The sequence below is a fragment of the Callionymus lyra genome, chromosome 6 (genome assembly GCF_982586985.1).
Source record: "Callionymus lyra chromosome 6, fCalLyr1.hap1.1, whole genome shotgun sequence".
In the NCBI taxonomy this organism is placed as follows: Eukaryota; Metazoa; Chordata; class Actinopteri; order Syngnathiformes; family Callionymidae; genus Callionymus; species Callionymus lyra.
Genome location: NC_141823.1, coordinates 33,022,397 through 33,050,245, shown reverse-complemented (window position 1 = coordinate 33,050,245; position 27,849 = coordinate 33,022,397). Strand labels below are relative to the sequence as shown.

Below are 27,849 nucleotides of genomic sequence, written 5' to 3'. Positions count from 1 at the left end.
AGAGTGTTGAGGTTTTGACATGAGTAAAACATAAATCACAAAAAGAAATTGACTTTACTTCTTCAACAAAACAACAATCTGATTATTTTAAAAGATTATGTTTAAAACATTCCAATCGTTTACGCAGTAATCGGCCACAAACGTGCATTAGTAATGTACAATCTATTGTCATTTAGAAGCATCTTCCCTTGAAACGACAGTTACTATCATTCTTGGTGCGTTTACTGCCCCCTGGGTAGTGTGTTGCATTCACGGCACCGCAGGGTCGTGATGAGTTCACGGCTCATTACGGTCCACTAGATGACGCTCTCGGGTTTAAAGTAGGCAGAAGTATGGATGGTGACGACGAGCAGGAGACGCGCACTTTATCTCAGCAAAACTAATATCGACTTAAATACATTCAACGCTACAAAAACATATAGATCTTCATTAAGGAGTATGTTTGATCCAAGCAGTCTAATGAAAAAAACTTAAATCTATATTTGTATTAAGATTTTAACTCAGCGTAAGTTTGACAGAGAATATGAAAATGAAAAAGTCATGCTATGTTTGCGCCGTGGCTGCTGTCCTGTCGTCCTGCTGAGGACAACAAGTGAAGGATCCACTGGTTTACTGCTGGGGTTACTGGGGCGACTGGTTCCATGATGTGTTCATTCAAGTGTCAGCGGTCCTGCCCGGTGGGCGGGTGAGGACTACTTGAGGGGGCGGGGCGGCCCGGAGGAGGGTCCTCCTGAAGCAGTCTCACAGAAAGCAGCAACAGGATTAAATAAGTTGGCTAACTGTGTCCCGGAGTCCTCACCGCCACTTTTTTCGTTGTATAGTCAACTTTTAAAAATTGAATTACTTTGTTAGAACAACAAGCGCTGAATTGGATACGCCGGTGAGTATTTCCATTGTTTCAACTGAGCCTGTACAGCCGCGCTCACTCACTGAAGTAGTGGAAAGGAGGTTAGCTTCACAAAGTGCTGTTAATCTTTTCTATTCGGCTGTTTTGTGAGAAACATAACACTTTTTTAGAAGTTTAAGTCGCGGGTGTAACATTTTTCGACACATCTCGGGCTGATGTTGTTGCCGGACACCTGTTGCAAATACGACGCCGTGAGTTCAAACTAACTGAACGATTGTTTTGTTGTGTTAACTGTCAGTACTTGTATAATATATTCGACTAATATTCATGTATGGATTTCAACCCTCTGTGGAAGTTCTACAACTTTATATTTTCCCACTGTCAATCCGTGCTGGCATTTGCTGGAGTGGATGATTCATTCAAGAGTCGTTTTGTGACAAGATCATGTTTTATTGTTATTTTTATTTGTGAAAATGGCTAAATTATGAAGGAATCTGTCTATAAAATGGGACAACTAATATGATTGAATCTGGAGTTAAATCCAACTTTAAACCACATTTATTAATTAATTTATTCACTAGGAATTGTTTTACTGATATTATTCAAAAGGTTTTTTTTGTGTATCTTCGCTGGATTTTAGTGTCGCTAAAGAAAAAATAAGGCTTAAGAGATAAAATCAGCTTTGTTTAAATCCCAGCAATCATTTTTCTCACCTGTGGTGTTTGACATCCTGACCCTGGCTCTGCGTCACAGTGGTCAGTCAAGGCAGCCCAGTCTGTGAATGGGTCACAACTAAAAGGGTGTCTTGAAACTGGATTGATGTTATCCGGAATTATGTTGCCACTTAAACTAGTTTAAAACCAGAAGATGTGTTTAAAATATTTTTGTGAAGGAGCCTTTTTTAACTTCAGTAGATCATGTCATTCTGGTATTCACAGGTGCTTTAGTGACACTTGAGGGTTAAACACAGTTTATAGAGCAACAAAGCTGCAGACCACTTGTGGTTGTGCTTTTGCTGTCTTTGTTGGGTTCACACTGACTTTTCTTTTATCGTCTTGTCAACAGCGAGAACCTCAAAGCAGCTGCACTGATATGGATACACAGGATGTAGAACACTGTGTATGTTGAGCATGTTTGTTGGATTAAACACATAGTTTGTCTTTGCTTCTTTAGGATAAGTGATAAAGATTACTGGCTTCACTTTTGAGGAGTTTCAGCTTCTGCAGAGTTATCAGTTTGACTGAATAACTGTTATCAACGTTAATAATTTTCCAATCTAAGAAGATCCAGAACTCTCAGTAAGTAGCTGTTATAAATGAGTCATTCTATAATTTGCCTAGAAACTGTCTTCAACAAACTTTGTGAAGCGGATAATCCACATTTAGTGATTGTTTACTTTAGATTTTCCCACTCTCGGATACCAAAGTTAAGCCTGGGGCTTCATAAACGAGCATCAGTTTAACGCGTCGACATTAACTCACAGGTTGTGTATTGTTTACATATCATCATTCTGTCAAGTGCAAACACACAACAGTTTAATTTATCCTGAGCTGGAGTGATAAATCCTGCACTGGTCTTTGTCTCCAGCCTTATCAGGAAGACTCCTCCAGGTCCTCCTGAGCTGTTGTTGCTGTTGTTACAGCAGGTAGTGGGTCACTATCAGCAGGACAAACAGGAACCTGATCAAAGACTATTGTCCCTGGAAACACATGGTGTGTCTGATGGCTTTTTCCTCAGCAGCATAAATATCTTAAGAATAGCATTCAAGGATCTATTAAGGCAGGCTCTCTGTGTCAGAAGTGCTTTTTTAAACCCTCGTAATGAATAATAAAATATTCATTTTCTTCTTCCTGAATTAAGTTTGCAACCAATAAGGGTCTCTTGTTTGCTCTGAATTTAAGTCATCAGTCATAATTCAATACATTTTCTAGCTTTTGATTTTAAATTCAGCATGAGCTCAATGGAACTCACATTTCCTGCACATAAGAGCAAGAAGAGTTTGTTCGGCTCTACCGAGAGTGACAAATCTTCAAATGTTTTATGGATCTGAGTAAGGCTTTGTAACACCACAAAAATAACTAGACTTTCATTTGCTTAATCGTCAACTGGTTATAAATTAACTAAATATGCTATCAAAATGAGAATTTTAATTGAGTTAGCCAGAGATAAATCCAGGACGGTATTCACACTGAATGTTGCTGCATACAGAAGGGGTTAAGCATAAACATTGTCTCTGGATGGAGAACATGATGTTCACATTTAAATCTTTTGTATGAATGAGTGACTTGTTATGTAGAAAAGATCCATAGTTCTATTCCTGTGTGAAGGGAGAAAACTCTAACACAGACCTGTTAATGTTTGCTACAGAGAAGGTCACCTGACCCAGGGAGAGGGATTTATTTTCCTTCTGCATTCCTGATGGAGTCCTACAGAGTGACTGGCGTTCCTACCAGTGGACCACAGCGAGGCTACACACAACTATCTCGCTCTACCAGACCCCAGAGCAACACAACTGGATCTTATGGTCTTAGTATCCGCGTCCAGGGAATAGATGGGCACCCTTACGTTGTTCTCAACAACCAGGACAGAGGACCTAACCCCTACTTGGACCCCGACAGCAATGGATGCATCGACTCCGAGGGCTCTTTTATCGACCACTATGAGGAGTACGAGTTTAGACGAGACAAAGATGCTGGGCTACACAGTCCCTTCATGGAGTACAGATCACAGAGTATGATGCATCATTCGGGATCTCACAACGGAGTTGAAGACGGAAAGCAATCTTCTAATCTTCTGAACTTTCAGAAACACCCTGAGCTTCTGCAGCCTTATGATCCAGATAATAACACTCTGAACCTTCATGGCTTCCACAGTCTTCCTTCCAATACGAGTCAGACGGAAACTGAAAACGATCAAAGCAGTCATGTGAGGTCTTCAAGTTTGGACCAGAATAAAGCCCCTGCAAACCCTGAGAGAAAACCTCTTTCCTGCCAGGGCCAAAATAATAATGCCATTCCAAAGTCCGGATCTCTGTCCAAGAATGCTCATCCACAACCCAAACCTCAGCCACAAGTGGCTCAGCCACAGATCAAACCTCGCCTCTCAAACCCACCTCAGACAAAGGAGTTTTCCACAGCTCCATCATCTTCGGTCCAAAGATCTAGTGGGTCAAACATGGCAAGTGACCAAAGCCAGGCCAGCCAATACAGGTCCCCTAGTTCAATAAGCAGCACCAGCTCAAGCCTTGAGCGTTCTCGGCGAGAACCCGATGTTCTTCCACTGAGGAAGGTTGACTCCAGTGGCCCTGTTCTTCAGTCTTCCTCGCGATCCCGCCACTCTTCTTCATCCTCATCTTCAAAAGCTATTGTAGATGATATGGAAGCCCTTTATGCAGACACTATCAACCGCCATGATAACCGCCGCTATATTCCTTTCTCCCCCGGTTCTGGAAGGGACATTGACACTGGTTCCATTCCTGGTGTTGACCAACTCATTGAAAAATTTGATGGCAAAGATGTCGGCCACCAGCGTCGAGGGAGGGCTGGTCGCAGAAACAGGATCAACCCAGAAGATAGAAAGCGTTCCCACAGTGTTGATAGTGCTCTTGGTCTACAGAAGGGTTCAAGCTACCTTGATCAGTTCAGTCGGAGCCAGGGAACCTCACGAGAGCATGTCCTGCGCCCCTCTCAGCTCCGTCTGCAGAGGAGAGCTGAGAGTCAGGACTCACTGGAAGACAATCTGGAATCTCGACGCCCCTATGGATTCACAAGTGAACCTGGCTCTCCTCAGGACACGATATCAACAGGTGTCGGCTTCATTCAGGGGTACAGAAAGCCACAAAGTCGCGAGGCTTCCCTTCCATTACAAAGAAGAGATGATGACCCCTCAGTAAAAGTTTCTTCATTTTCAACATCACTGACTAAATCTTCTACTGGTGACAAAAAGTCCTCAACTGCAACAGAAGTGCAAGTAAGACCGATTCAAATCATACCTGACCTTAAAGTTTAGTTTCAAATTGTAAAGTGAACTTGTTTATTAAAGTGTGTTTAAAATGTATTTTATAACAGTCGACTCCAGATCTTCTGAAGGGCCAACAGGAAATCTCACAACAGAGTCATGAAGAGACGGCAAAACAGATTCTATTCAACTACCTGAAGGACGGGTGAGTGTTTTCCTCTAGACCCGTGGTTTTACATTAATCCAGCAATAGCTGAGTGTTTTTCCAGGAAAACAAGAGTCTACAATCAGGTTTTTGTTTTCAGAAAAGGTATTTTGTGGAAGGCGTAGTAAAATCATAGCTACGGGTTTGGCTGGAACCAAAACCTTCAACCACTCTGACCTTTGTTGGATCAATCGAAGAAGAATAGCCCACCATCTTTGTTTTTCTGCTGAAATGTACATTGTAGGAACCTTTTTGGTTTGATTGAGTCAGGGACTGATCACTGGGATCATGTCTCCTCCACCACAAGAGCTGACCAATGTTTTCTTTCTGTGTGTTCATCATTAAGTGAAGGAATGTGTTCTACTGACCCTTCCAACTGCCTGAGCCTGATCCAGATGTTTTTACTTTGTTTTTGAAGGAGCTCTCTATGTCTGCATACTTGTTGGAGGTGAAGTGAGAATTGAGGGAAGATTATGTTTATGTAACAAGACACTTGAAGGGACTAGTTATGATATATTTGTACAACGACACTCAACTATTTCTGCTTCTGTTTGATCTTTGTGCTTGTATCACACTACACATTTCAGAAGTAATTTGACGTCTATATCAGATAAATGAGGCTCATTGCTTTCATAAACCTTTATGGCAGATTTTGGTTCTGTAAATGTTACAAAAGTAAGGCAGGAAAAAGTTTGGGTGTGACTAGCCAGAGGTCAGGAGTCACTGGACAAAAGAAAGGAAACGCAGATGGAAATGCTGAGCCACATTCCCCTGGTCCAGAAAACAAACACTAACCCACACGCCTCATAAACTTTAATGAAAGTCATCTGGCTTGGATTAGTTGGCTGTTTTCCCTGAAATTCATCCAGATAATATTTTGTCTCGCTGGTTCATTCCAATATATCGGGTAGATTCTGTCCCCGCTGACATCATTTTAATGTTTTGTCTTGAGTAATGATGAGAGCGGGTTGTAGATGGTTCTTGAGCAATTTTGATGTAAAGCTCGAATCCTAAATGGGGTGAAGTAACAAATCAGTCAAATATTCTTAAATAATCTTCTTTATTAACTAAGGTACTTTAACTTTCAATCATATACACAAATATGGTTAGTCAACATGGGGAGTGGATCTGTCCCAGCTGCTTTTGTGTTGTCTTGATGACTCGGTGTATGATCTGCTTTTCATTTGGCAGCCGCTCCCCTCTGGCTAACTAGTCAATCTATCCCCCTAAAAACCCTTTTGTGGTTACAGTCGGTGAGTTTTATCATTGGTCGTCTGGTAGAGTAAAACTTACATTGATTCCAGTTGGAATTAACCAAGTTCTTAACATCACAGCTTCAGTTCTTCAATCCTGTGTCCACACATTGTCACCGAAGTGATGCTTCTCCTGCACTGTGGAACACAAATTGACAACCATTGGGATGCTTACACGGTTCTATGGTTGAATTATGATAGTTCTACAAACCAGACAAAACGTCTGCATTGAGATATTTGTCTGTATTACTGCTCAGTTTATTTAACTGTTTGCACAATTATTTTTTTTTATTTCCATCTTACACCAGAGGTTTTTCTTTTCCAGTAGATTCTAAGTCTAGCACATTGCAGATGTTGGCCCCTTCGCTTGGAATAACTTGACTGTTTTTTATTTAGTGTGAACAGTTAATATGCTAGTGTAGTATTAACACTTATCCAGTCTGATTGGTGGTTGGAGAGTCCAGACAACATACAGAAACTCTTTTCAACCTTGTGTCATCAGTGACTATCTAAGGTGTGACCACAGGAATGTAGAGGGAGCAGCATTTTTTTTCGTGAAGACACAACGATACAAGTGTTTGTGATCAAAGATGTTGCTGCATCCTCCCCTCACCTGTGAACAGGACCCAAAGAAACTTGAACTACTTCTTCTAGTCTTTTGACACGATCTCAAAGAGACCCCATCGACTATTGTAACCATGTAGATTCTCTTTGCTCGAGGTGGACTGGACTGTGTTTCACCTCCATCCAGGACTCGTTGCTTCAGCATTAATTATTGTGTGAGCTAGTGCTTCCAGGGCCAACACTGCAGTTTGTTACTCGCCACAGGTCTAATTCCTGCACTTGTGCCTCTAATTGAGCTGTTGTCTGAAATGAAGCAGTGAACTGACAGATCAAAGCCTGGTGATCCTCACTGACCCTTCTAATCTGGCAGCAAATCTCTCTGTTCCGAGAACAGTCAAGAATTAATTCCTAATCCCCCTCTGAAATAACCAAACTTTTTCTTAGTACAGCCCGTTTTCACTTTCCTGTTCGTGTGTTTTGTCTGTAGCTGCAGCGATAACGATGAAACTACCAAGAAGAAGGTCAATCTTGTCTTCGAGAAGATTCAGACGCTCAAGTCTCGGGCCACAGCTGGAGCCCCGAGCAATCACAAGGTGAGATGTGGTGCTTTCATTTTAGAGCATGTTATTCTTATTTGACCCTTGGTTTTCATTTTAGCCCAATGTTAATGAATTACTTTTCCTCTTACACTTTCTACTCTGTCAAAGAAAGGACATTTTTCTGAATTATTATTATTATTAATTGCATGTCTTTATAGATTAATCTTTTTTCAAGCCTTTGAAGGGCACTGTGAGAAGAAGAGCTGTTTGTCCATCCTGAGCTTCCCGAGCTACCTTGGTAAAAATTAGAGATTAACTAGGCGAGCAAGAAATTACTGATGGGACAGCCTTCTCCGCGATACTAGAAATGAATAGATACTTTGAAACTTTACTCCGGAATCTAGTATAAATACGATATGTTGTAATGGAAATTGTTTCACACGCACAAAGGTGCAGTTTACAGACATTGGTTTAATTTATTTATTGTATTCATTTTTTTCTGATGTTTTTTTCAAACAATAGTAGAATTCTCGGATGAGTCACTGAAATCAAGTGGCAGGACTTGTATGGTTTAACATTTTGATTGTTCGTTGGTAGCTGATGATCCACACTGAGACATAATGTCCTTCTACAGAATTATAAATGTGAATCAAAAATCATCATCAGAATATTCTAATCAGCTGTAAACATTTGTGTCCTTCAGTCGGTGGACATCGGCGCACAGACCAAAGCGCTGCAGGAACAGAAGGTTGTGCTGGAAAAAGAAATGGCGGAACTGAAACTGCAGATGGAAGCGCAGAGCTCGGTAAGAAAGCTGTACTGCCTTCTGATACTTTCATTTTTAATGTTATATTTAAAAGTATAATTTTCATCTGTTTGGATTTGTCAGGGATTAGGTTTTGTAGGATGACCCGCTGTTATTTAATCTCAATTGATGTATAAAATGAGATGTTATTTGTATACCTATACTATCTACTATCTAGACTAAAAATCAATCAGACCGGAGGATGACCGTCAATCTCCGGGAGCTGCAGCAGGAGTTGGACAGAACTGTGGAGGAATCCAAACGCTTAAAGGAGAAACAGAGTAAAGCAGAAAAAGAGCTCCAGTCTACATTTGAAGAGTAAGTGTCAAGTAACACTGCGTTGACAATATCTGTTTTGTTTTTTAATAATTTTCTTTGTATTAAGCACTTAAATTGCCTTTTGTACTATGAGAGGACCTGTACCAAGCTGTACTCCCTCTTATATTGTGATGCCTCATTTAAAGTCAAGTCAAATAAGCAAGAGCTAATAGTGTCGCAAGTCTTAAATAAACTTATTTTATTATCGTAAATCATTGCAGCTTCATGATAAAAGTGACTGATTAAAAAATGACACGTTAGAATAATGTACATTGACACGCAAGTTCACACCACAGACATCTTATAGGTATTATATTTAAGTTAAGAGAGTTATTTTATTCAAGAGCAAATTAAAGTCTGTAGCAGATCAAATGAAATCGTTGCGTATTAAAATCAAAGGGTGGAAGAACTTTTAAAGTTGAACTCATCAAAACAGTGGTTTACTTTAATCAGGCTTCGTCAAATGCGTTCCTATGAATTGTTTGTCAAGCATTTGAAATTCCCTGCAGTCCTCAGACGCTCAGTGACCCCTTAACATTGACTCCAGTTTTTTTTTTAATCTATCAGAACATATTGTTCCTTAGACATGCTGAAATATATCTTACATCTCTCAATGGTTTAGTTTTTGAAATCACTAACTGCCCAGTTCACATTGTTGTTCTGTCAAATCCATCTGGACATTATTGGCTGTCCTGTGACTTGATTGGTTTTAACCTGGTGGTCTTCATCCCACAACAAGCTGCTGCCTGCTGTATGTGTTATTTAAAAGGTGTGTGAGTGTGAGCATTAGAGAGCCTGACCTGTTGTCTTCTCTGCCAGGCTGTTCCAGGTGAAGATGGAGAGGGAACAGTACCAGACAGAGATCAGAGACCTGCAGGACCAGCTGTCAGAGATGCATGATGAGCTTGACTCTGCTAAGAAGTCATGTGTAGATGGAGAGAAGGACGTTATCATGACGGTACAATATTTTAATGGCTAAAAAGATGAATGGATGTGTATATGGTGGTTAGCACAGTGGAATCCATCAACAGGATATGATGCAACTCAAGTTGGAGATGCAGGAGGTGTTGTTGGCCAAAGAAGATCAAGAGGAGCTGCTGAAGAGGCGAGAGCGGGAGCTCACGGCCCTGAAAGGAGCCCTGAAGGAGGAGGTGGCTGCCCACGATCAGGAGGTGGACAAAATGAAGGAGCAGTATGAGAAAGAGCTCAGCCGGCTGCAGATGTCTCTGGAGGAGGCAAAGCAGGTAAACAGCCTCTCCCTTTTCCAGCTGTGCTCCATCCTCCTCCACATTTTTCATTGTTGCACAAACCAGACACATACTTTAGATATCATGCTATCAGAGGGAGCTGCACTCTGTGGCTACAGCTGGGGTTTCTCAATGATCTGAAATTTGAAAACACAGTTCATGTAGAAGTCCTTCAAATAAATCTATATTTATCAATGAGTGAGTAACGGGCAAAGTTCAGTTCACCAGCGAGATCCATTTAATTTTCTAAAAAAAGGAAAGTAGTACTCTCACCACCAACTCTTCCTCAAAACAGTTTTCCTAAGAAGCACTACAATTCATCTATATTAAACGAAATCCATCCTCGTGCATTTTTCCACATGCACCGTATCATGAATAATCATAAAAATGAATGCTATCTATGAAGGCCAGATTTGAATTTGACATGTGTGATCTAAGACGTTGGCAGCAAATTAAGCTGTAATTACAGTGTATTTAAATGCTTGTTGTGACTTTTAAGATGAGACCATGGCTGTCAAATCAAAATTTGTCAGACAATATTTGGCTCATTGACACTCTTTTTCTGTTAATAAAGGCCTTGCATATGTTTCTCAACTGTGGTCACTTTCTATAGAAGAACACAAAACATGTGAACATGATGTGCTAAAGAAACGCAGCTTCTGTGGGCCTTCCTCGGCCAATCAAATGGTCAGATCTCTTATCTAAGGTAAATGGAAAATAATCCAATTGTAATAGTTTTTTTTGCAATTGTAAAATTGTGTAGCTTTTAATGTCATAGTTCAGTACCAGAAGTATTGGGGTGACACATGAGTTTGTGTAAAGTATAAACGCAGGAAGTGACTGGTGTAGTCTTTCAAGATTTAAAAAAAAACAACTCTTAGACCCACGTGTGTCCTGTTGGTGACAAAGACTGGAAGTTTTCCCTTCGCTCAGCTTCCTGCAGTGCTGGTGGGGGTTCGCAGCATTTGCTTCTACAAAAGTCCATGACAACATTTCCTTTTGTCTGACGGAGGTACAAGTCCCCCATGGGAGTTGGTCAACAGGGGTTTACCTTTAGTGATGTGTAAACACTTGACAAGATGAAGTCATTGTTTGTTTTCTTTTTTGAAACACAATAGAGTTCAAAGTGGGCAGTTCAACAGTGTTTGCAGGTCACACATGAGTTGATTTAATAAGTTAACATGTACACTGTAGATCACTTGAAGCAACATAACCAGCCGTTTTCTTCATTAAGCTCTTATTGCGTTTAAATGATCATGCTCTGCTCATCACGTAGTCTCTGTGGGTGTCGGTGGAAAGGAGTCAAAGTAAACATCGTTTTATTGTTGTCTGTCTTCAAACAAATACACCCCCCTTTTCTGGCCCTGATTTCTGAAATGACCCCAGTGTCCCATGCTGAGAAGAATGCTGGAAACTGGAGCACGACATTTTTCCGTATACTAGTTAATTGCAGTGGCAAGCCATCACTAATCTAATGAGCTGCCGGTCCAGGGATGTGTGGTGTCCCTGCTGAAAGAGTCCTGGTAATTGTGGCCTTCAGTGGAAATGAATGATGAGTTTGTTTCACACAATAATAGCTGCGGGGGTGGGGACAGCCTGAATAAGTGGGTCAGTATGCTGGAAGAAAATGGGGATGCGAGGCCAACTCCCCAAAATGAATCAGGGGGCATGTCTTTTTTGTTCAGTGAAAGCCGCATTGTTTCTAGTGAGCAGCTATCTCTGGAATTCTCAAGCAAAAACTTTTTTCTTTTCACTCCACAAACCTTGAAATTGAAGACATATGCTCATCTGGGATTTTGCTTTTATTGTCGATGTGCTCTGGTATGCAAACCATGTGGAAAGATGAGGTGCAGCAGATAGTCTAGTTTGTTCCCAGGAATGCTGGGGTCAGGGTGGAGAATGTGCACCCTGCAGATCTGTTGAAGTCCACCCTCTCAAATCTGTTTGATACGTTTTATTTATTTGTCTTGAGGGTGTTTTCTATTCAGCAGCCATTATTGAGCTGAAATGACACAACGCAAAAGAGTATTAAGAAGGTGAAAGATGTTTGCTGGACTTTTAATTTTTTAGACTGTTATTTGTTCATTCCACTTTAACTGTCAAATTGTTCATTATAATAAAAGGCAAAGGTAGCAAGGCTGGAGTGAGCGAGTGTTGGAGGAGAGAGAGTGGACATAGTTGATGAATGCTGAAGGTAGAAATACCTTGTTCAACATGAATAAAGGTGGAGGAGGCTGACTGCTTTAATCTGTTCGCCAAAATTCATTATTTGTGTAGAAGGTTAGAGAACAGATGATGTTAAGCTTTGTGTGACTGAAACTAAAAAATATGACATAAAACCACATTTAGAGTTGTACCGAATTAACTTGATTTTCCCCAGCTTGTGTCTGAAAATAGATTAATCATGATTTCATTGTAGCTCTGATGCCCCTTACTGTACTTTAAATTGATGGTTCAGAGGGAATATGGCTTTCATAGAAATAATCTGGATATTTAACCATTGTCATAGACAAGCAACTTTGGAATTATTGGAAGTTTTCTTTTTACTTTTTCATTTTCCATTAAATATTCCAATTTCAGGATATCTGTTGAGCAGTCTTAAAGGCCAGACTGACTTGTATCTAAACACCGATGAAATTTCATTTGAAACTGTATCGCCTAGCAACAGTATCAGTTCAGTTTTGGGAGTTGTCGCTGATGTTTGCCTGTTTATATCCAAATGTGTTCACCAACACTCCCACAACCTTGGTGTGAAACATAGATTTGGTCTCCACATATCTGCTCTCATTGCCTCATAGTTGTGTTATTTTCCATTCCCAGTATCGACACAGGACCCCTCGGTAATCCCCTTAATCTGTGAAAGGCATTTTAGTTTCTGTATTATCAATTTCTGCCTTTATCTATGTCAACTTGAGTCTCGCCATGTGATCAATAATCTTGCATAGCTCCAGAGGTGAGAGCCCTCCTCAGGACTGTTTCTTAGACTTTAGTCTTACATCTCTGTTTGTTTGATGATAGCCGGGAATTTCCTCACATTAGCTGTAGGAAGATTAGAGACACCAAAAGGAAATGTGGTTGAAGAGTCAGGAAGGAAGTGATGGGAAGAAACTGGATGTTGACATGGAATTCTACATTTTCTCCTCCAAATCGTACATCCTTCTTGAGCGACATTTTATGATGACATTAACACAAAACAGGCCAGGTGTTTATCTTGGAAGATGGTGGCTATCTTTTGTGGGTCAGAGGCGTGAGAATCGTTACCTGGCGCTTTGCTTTGTTTACTGTAACTTTACCTTTCATTGTGTTACAGCTGTGATAAGGGCAAATATGCTGTCATGGCATTTGTACATTGAATATTATTTCAATGATGCACTTGATGCAAATTTGTAACCATCGTTCCCAGCAATGCAAATGTTTTTAAACACAAATAATTATGACTACATGATTGTTATATGGTGAAGGTAAATTATTGTATTCCAACATTTTTTATTTATGATTTACATTTACTCTGAATACTGCGGTATTTCTTATAGAAAAAAATACATCAAACAATTTAAAAATATATATATATATATAAATAATATTTCCATATTTATTTCTCAATTTTTTTTTTACACTATTTGTAGTATGATGGGACTTAAAATAGAAGGTACCCCTGAGAAACTGAAAAAAAAGATTAGTCTGAATTTTTACATCAAATATTTTACTTTACCACAGATTTTCTTTTCTTTTGTAGCAAATAATAAATTAACCTAATGTAGATTTTAGCATTTTTTTCAACGTATAATTGTTGACACAACCGTTTTGACCAGTGTTTGGCAGGGATGACGATATTTATGAATCATGAATTGACCCGATCTTAATTGTTTCATATCTATTAAAACTGAAGGTAGAAACCGTTTGCACTGTGCAGTCAGGCTCCACAAACGGGCATCGTTATAAGGAGTTTTCTGTTTCCTTCAGGCGAGAAGGAAATGTGATGAGTGCCCTCTTTTGAGCAAAGAGATGCCAATTCTTCTCATCTGTCACATTTTAATTTCTCCTTCAATCCCTCCATTCAGTACCTGACAGCCCTCCCGTGTCAGTTACAGTCACATGTGGAAACATTTCTGTCAGATCCAGTTTCTAATCAAGTATTTTTCCCCCAACATCAGATCCAGTCGGATTATGTATCACTAACAGGAACTTGAAGCAACCTTGGCCTAAGACTTATCACCAACACTTAAATTGTATCAAATTGTTTAACTCAAGCACCACACAATTTCGACTAAAAAGAAATGTTATTTGGAATTCCAAGGACACGCCACTTCCTACCTGTTGTCAAAACACACATTCCTGGGCTAAGAAAAACTGGACGGTTGACTTTGTCTCGGACGCCTGACAGAAAGCTCTCATCACTCATCAAAACATTGTGGGAAAACACAGCAATCTGGTTTTTGAAGATCAGAAAACAAAATTTCTAGAATCAAATCTTTCATGAGCAGATTTAAAAATATGAATTTTATAAATTACATTTTTATACACACTGTTCACAAACCAATTTATTTTCATTATTTATTATTATGAGTAGTACAGCATTTTCCCTCATTAGTGTATCGTGAAGCTGCCAGTGGTTGACCTTATCAGTTTACCTTGAAGAGTGAATGTTGGGCGGACAACTGTTTAAAATAATCTTTGTTATTGTAGTGTTGATGTGTCAGTACTCCAGAAGTGTGTTGTTAAACGCGGTTTAGTTTTAAGAAAGAAGGATAACCTTGGGCCATTGACAATCTGAACCTTTACACTCATGGTGTGAGGATGCTGCAGGTGTAGAAATGGAAAACGGATTCAAGATGACATCAGGGATCAGCTTTTCTTATTTACTATTGTGATGGACATACTGACAAATGATGATGATGATGTTTGCTGACTGGTTAGATGAATCTAGTTTTGTCTCTTGTGCTGGCTTCATGTAGGCTTTATCTGGGGAGAAGCATTAAAGAAGACAAAGTTTTTGGGATTTTTTTTTTAATGTAAAATTTTGGTTCCTACATCCCATCATTGATGTGCAATGTGCTTGGACAGGTCATGTTTATTTAAGGTTGACCTTCAAAATAAAACTGATGCCTTGTAGTAAATATGGCTCAAAAATGAATCGGAAAACGTTTATAACCATTAACACTGGAATTTTTTTGTGGTTGTATTACAGAATAATAAAATAATAATATAAATGAAATGAAAAGGGATCAATTCTGATATAAAAACACAACTTGTTTTTATGGATTTAATTGGCACGCAACAAATATATTTTGGCAGAACTTCTCATTTTAGCTTCTCTTCACAACAACTTCTAATGATGAATGTATGACCACAAAGAAACACATGCACCACCTACCTATTTTGCTGAGTGTGTTTTTCCTCCATCAGTATTTTGAGTTTATATAAGCAAACCTCTCGTAAGTCTGTCTTCACCTCAGCTCGCTGTGCAGAAATAACAATACCAGGAAGGAGAATGGCAGAACACTGAGGATTACTTTTTAAATCAACAATTTTACTTGAAAAAAATACATTGTTTGTAGTTGAACCCGTGAATATCTGTAAAAATATGGCAACTAAATCTCTAAATCGTATTTTGGACTGTAGGCAGAGTAATGGGTATTTTTCCTGCTCACCCGACTCCTGACACTCTTGTTTTCACGGTCACTGCTGCACTTCAAAGACTTCACAAAGCTGGTTAATGTTCTACTGTAGCCAAACAGTTTGGGAGCACAAGGAGTCCCAAGTCAAACTTTGAGTTGAAAAAAAGCGAAAAGAGTCAGTCATGTAACATGTCTGTTTCCCCTCTTCGTCTGGTGTACAGCTTCCATGTTTAACATACAGGACAAACACAAGTGTTTTTATTTTTTAATCTGTTTTAATATCTGTAAAATTGTAACTCTTAGTTGTATAGTCGGATTATTCAATGTTGAAAATACGTTAATGTTTTCTCGGTAATCAACAATCAGTTGAGTTGGAATTTCACAAGGGTTCGAAATAAGGGCGGTGGTTCTACAACACAGACATACTTTAGTCTAACAATATGTTCGATGTGTAGATGTATCACTATTGGAGCTCTCGTTGACCCGGCTCACTGACCCAGTGCAGCAGAACTGAAGGTTGTTGTTGCGTCCGGGGAAACTGGTCTGACTGGTGTGCCAGCACGACGCGGCAGGGAGGAAACGTTCACCGCTCGTACACAAAAGGTGTCTCTTGTCAAGCAAGTACCACTAACATTCTTGACTCTGCAAATTTTTGTCTACTTCACTGAGCCCATGCATTTCCATCCATTCTTCAACAAGTCGGCATGAGATGGCTTCAGCCTGGTCAGATTAGTGTGAAACTGGCTACTGGTGTGTTTTCAACTGTCCCCTCACATGTTGCTGCTACACAGATAACATACATCTGTCAAACATCACATTCACAGGAAACTGATAAACCTGTTTCTTCACATTCCTCCTCAACGACAAATCTTAGACATCATGTACAGGTTTGTTTTGGCCACGGAAGATGTCATTCATTGAGAGCCACAGTGTCATTAACATGTCATTTTGGCACATTCCTTCTTTCGTCGCTTTACTCCTCTGACGACAACTTTATCTGTTCAGTCCACTGATATTCACAACCTCTAATGGATATTTTCAACATTTCCTCAATGGATTGTTACCAGCACTGAGTCATGGCTCCAGTTTTACCTTCCCAAAGACGGACATTATACCAATGCAATGTGTGCAACCCCGAATTGACTCTTAAAAAAAAAAATATTATCACATTAATGATTTTCTTCAATGAATTTTTTTTTTTTTGATAATAGTGAATCATTTTTATTTCGTAAAGCGCCTTTCACAGACCAGGGTCACAAGGCCCTTAAACAACAAAACAATCCACAGTTAAAATACATGCTTTAAAAAGACAAGACAACATAGCCACAAACATAGCAGCCTTAAGATAATTAAGAAAAGCCTTTAGAAATAAATGGGTCTTAAGATGCTTCTTGAAGATAAGATTGGAACGAATCTCATCTGGACTTTCAGTTTAATTCAAGACTACCTGACTCAACAATTTTGCATCACCATGAAAAAAGTTCTCTACCTGCAATGATGCCTGGCAGCAAACTCAACTCTAACTCATGTACCAATGGCTCCTGGTTCTCACCAGAGAGTCCGTTGACAAGCATCTGCACACACTCTCAGTGGATGACGGTTCGTAATACTTTCCAAACCTTGTGTTTGTGGTTCTGATGATCTATCAAGGAGTGGTTTGAACACATGAAGGTTCCTTCTGCTTATTAAAAGTAAACCATGAATGAAGTCATGTTGTTTGTAGTGACACCTCGTCTCTTCTTCTTATCTCCAGAACAGCTCAGCAGTTGTCCTGGAGAAGTCGGAGATGGAGGTAGCCAAAGGTGCTCTGGAAGGCCAAGCGGGGCGGCTCAGCCAAGAGGTCGAGCGTCTGCGCAAAAGAACACAAGAGTTGGAAAACGAAGTCGGCAAACTTAACCGGATCATTGATGAAGCGAAGCTGCTGGAGAGCAGGCTTGGGGAGCGAGTCGCTCGTCTAGAGGTAAGTGATGCACATGTGTACATGTGAAACGCTGCTCCATGACTGACCACAAACTGCTCATGCTCAGAGAGAGAAGAAGCAGCTGGAGGAGTCATTGGCAGAAATCAAGGAGCAGGAGGAGGAGATGTCTCGAGCCAATCGAGCTTTGACCTTGAGACTTGAGGACGTACAGGTTTGATGGTTAAGAAAGTTGCCCTAAAATTGAAGCGTGTGGTAAGCTTTATGCCAAATGTGTTTCAGAGGAATTATACCAAACTCAGCCTTGTGCACAAGGAGATGGAGGAACGTCTGCAGGAGGAGAAGGACCAGAAAGAACAGTTCAAGACCATGAAGAATGACATTGAGGATGAGAGGAGGCTGCTGGACCGGACCGTTGAGAAACTGCAGAGAGAGGCAAGTGCATCAAATGTCCTGTCAGGGGTAGAATGAAAGTAAAGTATCACACAACATTGAGGTGACCGGTCTGTCCAGAGACACCAACAGTATCTGAATGTAGGACCATGACTTTGCTATGACTCCACAGTGCACTAGCATCAAGGGCCATCTTGATTTATCGATGGCCCTCACCTCCTCATCGTCACATCCAAAACAGGAATGTTACAACGATAAAACCTTGAACATTATACTTTTTTCACCGTAACTTAATACAAAAATAACCGGTGTCCTCATGGTCGGATATATGCCTATGATTTTGCTTTCTTTTTTATGGATTTCAAGATTTCATCAACAAATGGCACATTCAAGTTTTAAATGAATACACACAACAATGTTGCAGTTGATGTCACGCCTGGACCTAAAAATAAAAATCATGAATCTTTTTATTTAATTTTTGTTAAGGGAAAAACATCAAAACTATTTTTAACAAAGAAATTGAGGATGAAATGTAATACTTTATTTCTTCAATTCATTTGTTTGAACCCTTTTGCTCTGTGTACATAATCATACTTGTAATATCAACTGTAATGTGAAGATCTTCAACAATGCAGTGGATTATGGGCTTGAAGTAGAAGTATAAAGTTTTTATGAATCCTTTTCCAAAGGGTCTTATAATAGCATATCAACATGTAGCGTCATTGATCTTGTCTAACGGTTAACGAATAATTACAATTAGTAACTTATAATGTTTATAAGAAACACTTTTCTGATCTTCATGATGCAGATGAATGATATAGTGGACGCGTCACAGTCGTCCACGATTGAGCTTCAGGAACAAATCAACGTCTACAAAGAGAAGAATCGTCGTGAGCTGACTGATCTTCAGAGGCTTCTCGCGGAGCGAGGACACGAGCTGGACACATATCTTCAGACAACTGCAGTTCTACAAGAAGAGGTACAGGCGTCTCATCTAAAAGTCTTTATTAGTCACTCTGAACCAAACTTGAGTCATTGTCCAGATCCACTGGCGCAGCCTCACTCCCCCATGATGCCATCACATTGGAATTTAAAAGAGGGTTCTATATTGTTCACAGTTTCTTATCTAAAGTCTTCCCAATCTGAGACCAAACACCCTTGTTGATAACTGCCTTTTCATTTAATGCTCCCCATCAGCACTTTGGAATGTTGGGAATGTTTTTGTAAGAATGGGAAATGGGAGAATGTAAAAGAAATTTGCATTTGAAGAGTGGTTGCCACAGGATGAGTGTGATTGGTCAGAAATCATTAACGTTCAAGAGTGAGTTCACAGCTGGCTTGGTTTCATTCCAGTACACATCCTCCTCCTCATAAGTCACTTTAGCCAGACTCCTGCTGCAGAACCTTCAGCTTGGATGTTTGTGTTGCAATACTTCTGGAAGTACCTTTATTTCGCTTCTAAAACGGAGTGGATAGTCAGGCATGTTTCTAGCTTAACAGTCTCAGCAGAGTTTCAGAAGATTCAGAAGTTACTAAAGCTCATGAAATGTTAAAAGTTTCAGAAGGATATCACGTTAATGTTTGATTGAAGCAGCATTAAAGGTGTTTCCTGGTGTGCTGTGGACTTCCACACTCATGTAGCCTTCCCCGCTGCTGAGCAGGAAGATGAGGATGTGAGTGATGTGATATCATTGTTTTGCATTGGCCGGATTCACATCCTCCTCTCACTCCTCCCCTTCACAGACTGATGCCATTAAACCGAGACAGTGAGTCCTGTTTTCCAGATGTTGGCTGGTGCCACATCAGTCTCTGCCTGCATGATCTTGGCAAATTTCACTACAATCTACATTATTCCTCTTGATTATTCTCACTATTGTTTCCAAGTCTTCAGCCCAAGAAATTCATTCCCTTAATGTGATAAACATCCGTTTCAGTTTAGCATAATATCCTCTGTTTTAGTGCGTTTACAAGATGAAACATTAAACCTTTAGCACTAATGGCCAAATATTTATTCTGCACGAGAAATAATGCCAGATGATGGATTTCATGTTTTAGCAATAAGCTGTGGGGCAATTCTCATGCTGTGAGGGGCTTTCTGCTGATGGAACACAAACACAAAGTGCACTGGCTGCATTTATAGTCATTCAACACAAATCTTTGCTCTACTGATGTTTGTTGATGAATGGAAAGTTGGAATGTTCAATATAGTCTCTGAGGTCAAGCTCCAAGCAGCTTTCCACTGAAATTTACATTTAAGTCCATGAAAAAATATCTCTGTGTACGATGCTGGACGACACTGTTGCTACTTTAGTGGAGGTAAAATCACTATTTTTAAATACCACTCGATGTTTTCTTCATGTAAATCATAATCTGAAAGTACAGAAAGTATGTGTATTCGGAAATACTTGAATCAGTATCACCGACCCAAAGAAACTAGGATAAACTCCAGCCCCGCGCCATCTCCGTAAAAGAAGCTGCAGAAGTAGCCCAATGATACTGACTGAACATTTCAAGCAAACTTTTAACCTTGTTAGTCAACTATGATGTTATAATTGACTTTTTTTTAAATGGGTTGAAATGTACTTTTAAGGAACCATCAATGTGATAATCACTCCGGTGACAAGCTATATAGATGTTACTGTACAAACATGCTCACTTATTCTCTGAATTGCTGCCAAGTCAACCAGCCAATGTCAGGTTTATAATGACAGTCTTCTGCCACATGAAGACCAATAGTTGGACCATGAAAGGGTGTGTTTCCAATGAAAATCCCTAGTAAAAGGAACACTGTAAATAAAAAGGGTTAAAGGTTTGGCCTCAAAGCACTGCAGTCTGTCAACAAAGTCTCAAGTTTGTGACAATTAATCTTTCTCACGCATTCATTAATTCAAATTGTGTTTCAGTTGTCCCAGCGTGAGGAGGAGCTGCAACTGTGTGAGCAGGAGCGGTGCGAGGCCTCGCTCAAAGTTACAACGCTGGAGAAGAAGCTTCATGACCTGGAGGCCCAGGCCCAGTCCAACTCTCACGCTAAGGAAGACAAATCCAAACAGATGAAGCTGATGCAGGTGAGTGGCTCCGTGGTGGAGAGTAACTGCCAGTCCTTCTCATACTTGCATGCACACCACAGGACAGGATTGCTCAGCTGGAGCTGGACCTTGACGAGGAGCGTCAGAGTGGAGACCAGCTGATGGACAGAATAGACCGAGGACGAGAGCAGGTAAAAACGTCTCAACACATTCTCATTATCAGCGCTCAGCTGTGTCGCAGACCTGGTGTCCATGCAGAGCAGACAGACGTGCTTGTGTTCCATCTTAACTCGTCAACCAGACCCGCCGCTACTCTGTCTTTCACCCCTAACTTCATGACAACTCATCTCTCAATGAAGGGAGTGTTCCACCAACCGTTTCAAGTGTCCTCAGATCAGTTCAGCCTGTGAGAAGAAGCCTTGTTCTCGTCCATGTATATGGTTTCCAACATTCACAGCTTGATGATCTAATGTCAATAAAGCATGATGGACCAGAGCTCGCTTCATCCACCCTCAGTCCAGTCTTCGTGTATCAGTCACAAGAAAGCTTTTAATCCCAAACCCAGAGTCTGCATGCTGCCAGAAGCCTTCAGGTCATGGAGTTCACGGTGACACCTGCAGCTGGAGCTTGAAGCCTCGGACTTGTTCTTCAGTAGAAAGATGTGCACTCGTGTGTCGGATGGAATTGTTTGAAAAGTAAGATTGAAGTGAAGCTGCAGGTTTATCATCTTATCTAAACTTGAACCGGATGAACAGGATCTCTGAGCAGCTTCAGCAAGAATAAATAAAGTTATGTCAGCAAGACTCGCTTCAGTTCAGTAAAGTTTTCTAAATGGTTGGCTTTGCAACTGACTGTGAAACTCTGAAGTTGTGACAAATTACTGTTTGTTCGACGAGAGGCTGAGGTTGGTTGCCAAGGCAACACTTGTGCAGCCAAAGTGGAGTAGCCCGAGTGTGTGTTTGCCTCTGATTTCACATACACACACACTTGAAAAGAGGCAGTGCTTTCTAATATCAGCAGAGCAGGCAGGGGGGAGTGGGGGAGGCTGGTGGGTGCGCGGCGATGGTTCGGCCAGGCGGCAGCAGGAAGAACACCTGCGTCTCTCTGGCACCAGGTGCTCTTCTCCTGTCTAAATGAGAGTAATCTTCCCGCTCAGCTCCTGCCGTCTCTCACAAAGCAGATTAGTTTCGCCGTGTGTTTCAGTCTGCTGATTCAGCTCCCTCAAGCACTGTGTCGGCGCTCCACTTATAGGAGCCATCATTCATCTGGGTGGCCTACCGTCACACGCTAATTGGCATAAAATATGCCCAACAATACAAGCTCGGCTCTCGTCTAAAGACCAGGATCGATCGCTTTGATCATCTCTTGTTTGATCCCGGCTTTCTTAAGAAGACTTTGACCAAACATCTGCGCGACGTCCCGTTATCTGGGTAATGGAATAATCCAGAGCATCACTGCTCACAAGTGTCCCCAACGTTTCTTAACTATCAGGTTTTGCAGTGGTGAGGTTTTATCAAATCAACCTTGTCTGAGAAACCATTGTTTCGTTAATGTTATGTTTTCGTACACCGTAGATAACATTGCAAAGGTCACCTGTATCAACCAGATTTGTTTTTAATTTATAATCTCAGATCCTGTTAAACAAAAATCTTTCATGTCAATCAAGAAATGTTCTTCTTAAAGAACGGCAAAAGTCAATTCAGGCCAAAAGTTATAGAGATTGAAGTATTTCATCTAGAGTTTAGCATTCATGAACTTCTCTTCAGGCGACGTATGTTCCAGGGTCTAAATTGAAGATGGCTGTCAAGTATGATTATCTCTGTGATAAGCAGACTTCAAAATGCTTTGACAGATGATGTGATTGTGTATTGTGATAATAAACTGGATTATTTTCATGGAAACTTTAACGTGGCCAGCCCCTGACAAAATAAAAAATGAATAGCTAATAAGAAGAAACCTGATCATGTCAACTGGTCAAGAGGAGATGATTGACAGGCAGATGGATGCATCATGAGATGCAAAAAAGTGATTGTGAAATGAACCCTGGTCCCATTAATGTGAACAGTTGATGTTGTGAAAACTGTGCACTTTACTAAAGTTAACAACGAGCCTCCAGAAGGGCGTCAGTTGAAGAGGCCTCACATCTAACTGTTTAGATGTAAATTAATGTAAATGTAAATTAAATCCCATAACATTCGTCTGCATATGTCATTTCTGTTAATAAGCTTTAACACTTCAGCTGCTTGGTTGGTACAATCAGACAAATTGTATCAAAACATTCTAAGAAGTGAAACATGTAAAGAAATGATAGATGTATGTGAGAAATGAGTGATCCGAAAAGATGAGAAAACTGATGTCAAAATACTCCAGTATAGGCTCATTTTAAAGACATCTAAACAGCTTCACTGTATTGTTGAATGAATTCCCGCCGACAGTTGTTTACTGTGTCTTGAGAAGAGTGACATCCATCTCGTCACTCTTTCACTCAAAAATTCCCAATCAAAGACGAGCGTCGTGTTATCCACCCTCAAATCTGACGTTCGCCCTCTGTGCCTGAAGTGTTGCTGTGAGGGAGGCAGAATGTGGTCAAACGGGAAAATGTTGTCTGTGCAATTACCGACTTTGAATGTGTTGTGACTGTCTGCTTGTGGTGCTGGTGAGTCACGTGTAACATCATGATGGCATCAGACCGCGTGACCAAGGTGATGACGCTGTCTGACAGGTGGAGCAGATCAGGAATGAATTGCTGCAGGAGCGGGCCTGCAGACAGGACCTGGAGTGTGACAAGATGACTCTGGAGAGACAGGTACACCTCTGGAGGGAACTAACCACACACTCGCTCTCATCTCATCCCACCCATATGTCCCGTCACCCTCACGACCAGCGTCTCTGCTGTTCTTGCATGAACCCTCATGCTGGAGCGTCTCACTGTTCCCTCCGTTCTAGGCCAAAGACCTGAAGAGCAGAGTGTCTCATCTGGAGGGCTCCAGCAAGTCCAGCAAGGAAGGTCTGCTGACCCAGCTGGAGGAACGCATCCAGGAGCTGGAGGAGCGTCTAGAGGGGGAGGAGAGGTGAGGTCATGAGGAGCCATGTAGCCATGATGGATGAAGGTCCAACAGTGGTGATGTCGAGGTCATCTTAACCTGATGGTGTTTCTTAAACATCCTTTTCTGCTGCTTCTACTGCAAAAACGCTGATATGTCTGCAGTACAACTGCTTACCTGCACTTTAAAATGAAATAAAAATTGAATTTATTCCTAACAAATCAGACATAACGTATAGTTAAAACGTATAATAGTATAATGACACAATTGTATAATGAAAAAATCTCTTTCGATACTTGCAATTAAGAGATTCTTACGATAAAAAATGAAAACTAATGAGGATGCAATACATCCAATTATTAAGATCATGATGGAAGCATACAAGGCACTTGTTTCATAGGCCGTCTCTTTCCTATATCGCTGGCTGATGCAATCGAAAAACAAATGTCATTATATTTAAAGAATAAATTGTAAAGGGAAATCAGGACAATGATACTAAGTCATGGGATGAAATGTGGAACATGCACATAAGAACAACACAATTATTGATGTGGAGGAAGTTTGTGTGGAAAAATCAAGCTAGATATTTTATAACCCCTTTGATTAAAAGTAAACTGCTAAAACGCCAACAACTTTGTTGGAGATTCAAGGACACTGACTCAAATCATTCGCGCACCTTTTGGTATTGTCCAATAATACAACCTTTTCTTTAACAATATACACAACATAATTTGTAAGGTTTTAAAATATAAGATACCTTCTTCCTGTTACATAATGTATCTCGTTCATTTGAGTTCATTTGTACAAAAAGAGGATCAATATTTGGTGATCATTTTACTCGCGGCAGCAAAGAAGGTAATAACCAAGAATTGGTTAAAAACCTATAACACTGGAAGTGAGGCAGTGGATCAACACTGTTTAAGCTAAAGAGGTGATGGAGACAGTGGTACGGTGGGTTCGACTGAATTTAAACGGAGGTATTTTCATTGATCAGTGTAATAAGAATGCATACTACCTTGATTGATCTTCTCAGTAATGGACTTGATTAGACTTGATGTTCCACATTTTAAATATACTATACAATACACGTAGAAAATATTGACACTTCAATTGTATTTTTTGATACGTTTCTTTTTTGTATTTTTTTCTTTTTGGGTGTTTGTTTTTTCCAGGGTATCTGTGTGTTTTTTTTTATTTCACCTTCTTCACCTTATAATACTTTTTATGTATTTCTTTATCTGGTGTTTTCATACACTTTGTGGCAAAAAAACATACAATTCCTTGGTTTTTCTTTCAATGGCAGACATGTTGAGGATTTCATATCTCGGTGTGTGTGTGTTGGAAAATGTGTAAAAAAATAAAAAATAAAAAAACAAAGTTAAAAAAAAATATATATATATATATATATATATGAAATCCAAATTAGATAAAAATATTCATCCACTGTCTCCTTCCTTGTTTCCAACAAGCCCGCCCACCAACTTCCTGTCACAGGTTTAAACAGGAGAAATGGTTCTTTTGACTCTAGCGAGTTTAACAGAGATACAGTGATAGAAACATGCCTGCGTCAAACCAGTGCATGAGTTAATAAAACTACATGGAGCTAGTTTTATTTTAAATGGTGCAAGAAAATGTCATTAATTTATTGAAGAATCTTGTAAACCAAGCAAAGATTATATCCTAATGCATGTTAACAGAGTCGCTAACATGGCTGTACGATGTGTTGTGTGTGTCAGGGAGCGAGCAAACCTGCAGCTGGTGAACCGCAGGCTGGAGAGGAAGGTGAAGGAGGTGATGATGCAGGTCGAGGAGGAACACAACACCATGCAGGACCAGAAGGACCAAGTATGGAGGCTTCGTCCTGGACCAGCAGATACTGGAGACACTAGCTAATCCCTTTGTCTCGTCTTTTAGTTGAACCTGCGTCTGAAGGCCTTGAAGAGGCAGATGGATGAGGCGGAAGAGGAGATCGACCGACTGGAAAACGGCAAGAAGAAGCTGCAGAGGGACCTGGACGAGCAGCAGGAGTCCAACGAGCAGCTCCAGAGTCAGCTCAAAGCTCTGAGGAGTGAAATCAGGTAAGAGATTGGAGTGAAAATGGAGCGATTCATTGACGACCCTACATCTGTGTGTGTGCACGCTAGTCTCTCTTGGTTCTTCTGGAAGTCATTCATGAGACACGTGTGTGGTTGTTCATCCTCAGGCGTAAAAGCAACTCTGTGCCACTGCTCAACAACCTGGACGACGACGATGATGACGACGACATCAGCACAGACGGAGAAACCTACTTCAGCTCCTCGCTGGGCTACAAGCGATCCACCAGTCAGGACAACATGCTGTCCAGCTTCGCCTTGTAAGAGCAACGAAGCCTCATAGCCACCGCTGGACTGTAGATTTGACACTGAACATATGTGCCTGTGATCAGTTTTATTGTTGTACATTTGTGATGATTTCATGTTTCCTGAGTTGATCTGTCAGTATTATTCAAGCTGCTCTTTTCGCATGTAAATAATGTGTCAACTTTTGACTTTTTTAGATCGATAAACGCATTATTCGCACTATCAACAACACATCACTGCCGCCTCTGCCTTTTTAGAACAACTTTATTCATTTTTATATCTGTTGAATTATTTTTTAAATCGGTGGACATTTCTATCGTGCTGGGGACTTTATTTATTCTTGCTTATGTTCATATCATTCATGAGGGAATCATTCATGAGGGATTCTGCTCTTTTATACGCCTCAATAATCTTTTTTCTTTTTCACTACTCAAATAACTGCGCTGATGTACTGGATTGTTCAATCACTACATGTTTTCTACGCCAACATTTAAAAGTGAGAAGGACTCGTGATGGATCGACAATCAAACTTGTTACTTTGCACTCTCTCTTTGTGACTTGCTGGAGAGTGAAACGAGGCGCTACCTCTGTACGCTGGTGTATCTGCACGAGTCCTGCTGAAAATGAAATAAACTTGTATTTACTCCTCCTCTCTGACGACTGAGTGATCGCTCCACACTGACCTGGTCCACCCACTGATAACATCTGTGTCCATCCAGCTGTGTCAATAACTCGGATTTATCTTGGTGCTGCTGGAGCCGATGAAGCAGCCACTTCCTGTGTTCAACCTTTGCTGGAGCCAAAACTGAATCTTGTGTATAGAGAAAACATGCTGGTCAAACTGCTAATCTGAGAACTCCTGTCCTTCTCCTAAAATGGATTCTCTGAGCAAGTAACATGCTCATATGTTCCACTTCAAAACAAGATAGTAAATATATAATAATATAAACAACTAGTTTTATGTTCATGGATTAAGATTTGCTTATTGATTTAGTTACTGACACCATAGGGTGTCAGTGTAGGGTAAACGTCTTTGACTTGAGCACTATATATACTATACTGTATACATTTATTACTGAGTTTCAAGGGTTGCAATTCCTTATGGAAAATGTTGTGTTGTGTATGGCAAAGTGAAAATGGATTTTAGTTTCATCAAATCTCTGGCATGACAAAACCATGACCACGCCCAACAACGTGTTCCTTCTTCACATGCTGATAAAAAGTATTATTAAGAGACAATACAAAGATGTAATAGTCATATTAAAAATGTCCGATGAATTTCTTAGAAAATTATTTAATATATGAATTAGAATGTTTATTTTCTTTATTTTGTTTGTGTGTATTAAGAGTATAATTGAACATGCTTTGAAATGTGCAAAAGTAAACATTTGTGATACGTAGTATAAAATATTAACAATAAAATGTTGTGTTGGATTCAATAGTTTTAGGTAAGAGCGACACTTTGGTGTGCTGGAATGTTCACATTTGAATTACGTTTTCATGATCAAATAACGTTTTTAAGCGGAGGCTTCGAAGACAAACAATTGAGTGAAACTGTCCGGATGAGCGCGCGCTACAAGGTCGTGACCTTCATTTGTCAGCGTGGATCTGCACTTTTCTCTTCGTGACCTGTGGACCATGGAGTCCGTGACATGTGGAGAGAAAACTTTCTCTTAGTAACGACATCATTGTTGAGTTTTAAAATGCTTGAGTGACCACATGAACGAGGGAAAACTAAGGCGTAGTGCAAGTCTGCAAATGAATCGATGATTGTGT

General features: G+C 40.3%; 1 protein-coding gene across 2 annotated transcripts; it reads left to right on the top strand.

Annotated features, from left to right (window-relative positions):
- Positions 1-744: 744 nt before the first annotated feature.
- Positions 745-26,722, top strand: cgnl1 (cingulin-like 1). Of its 2 annotated transcripts, none has more exons than XM_087792836.1 (19): positions 745-880; positions 3,215-4,816; positions 4,915-5,009; positions 7,314-7,419; positions 8,069-8,170; positions 8,349-8,488; positions 9,308-9,446; positions 9,520-9,732; positions 17,107-17,313; positions 17,381-17,485; positions 17,554-17,706; positions 18,473-18,643; positions 20,568-20,729; positions 20,792-20,881; positions 23,413-23,496; positions 23,637-23,761; positions 25,471-25,579; positions 25,649-25,812; positions 25,938-26,722. In XM_087792836.1, exons 2-19 carry the CDS (start codon positions 3,266-3,268, stop codon positions 26,089-26,091), a joined length of 3,870 nt encoding a protein of 1,289 aa, XP_087648962.1. In that variant the 5' UTR covers positions 745-880; positions 3,215-3,265; the 3' UTR covers positions 26,092-26,722. The 2 variants fall into 2 exon arrangements, with proteins under 2 accessions (XP_087648962.1, XP_087648963.1); XM_087792837.1 differs by lacking the exon at positions 745-880 and adding an exon at positions 2,048-2,145.
- Positions 26,723-27,849: the final 1,127 nt, after the last annotated feature.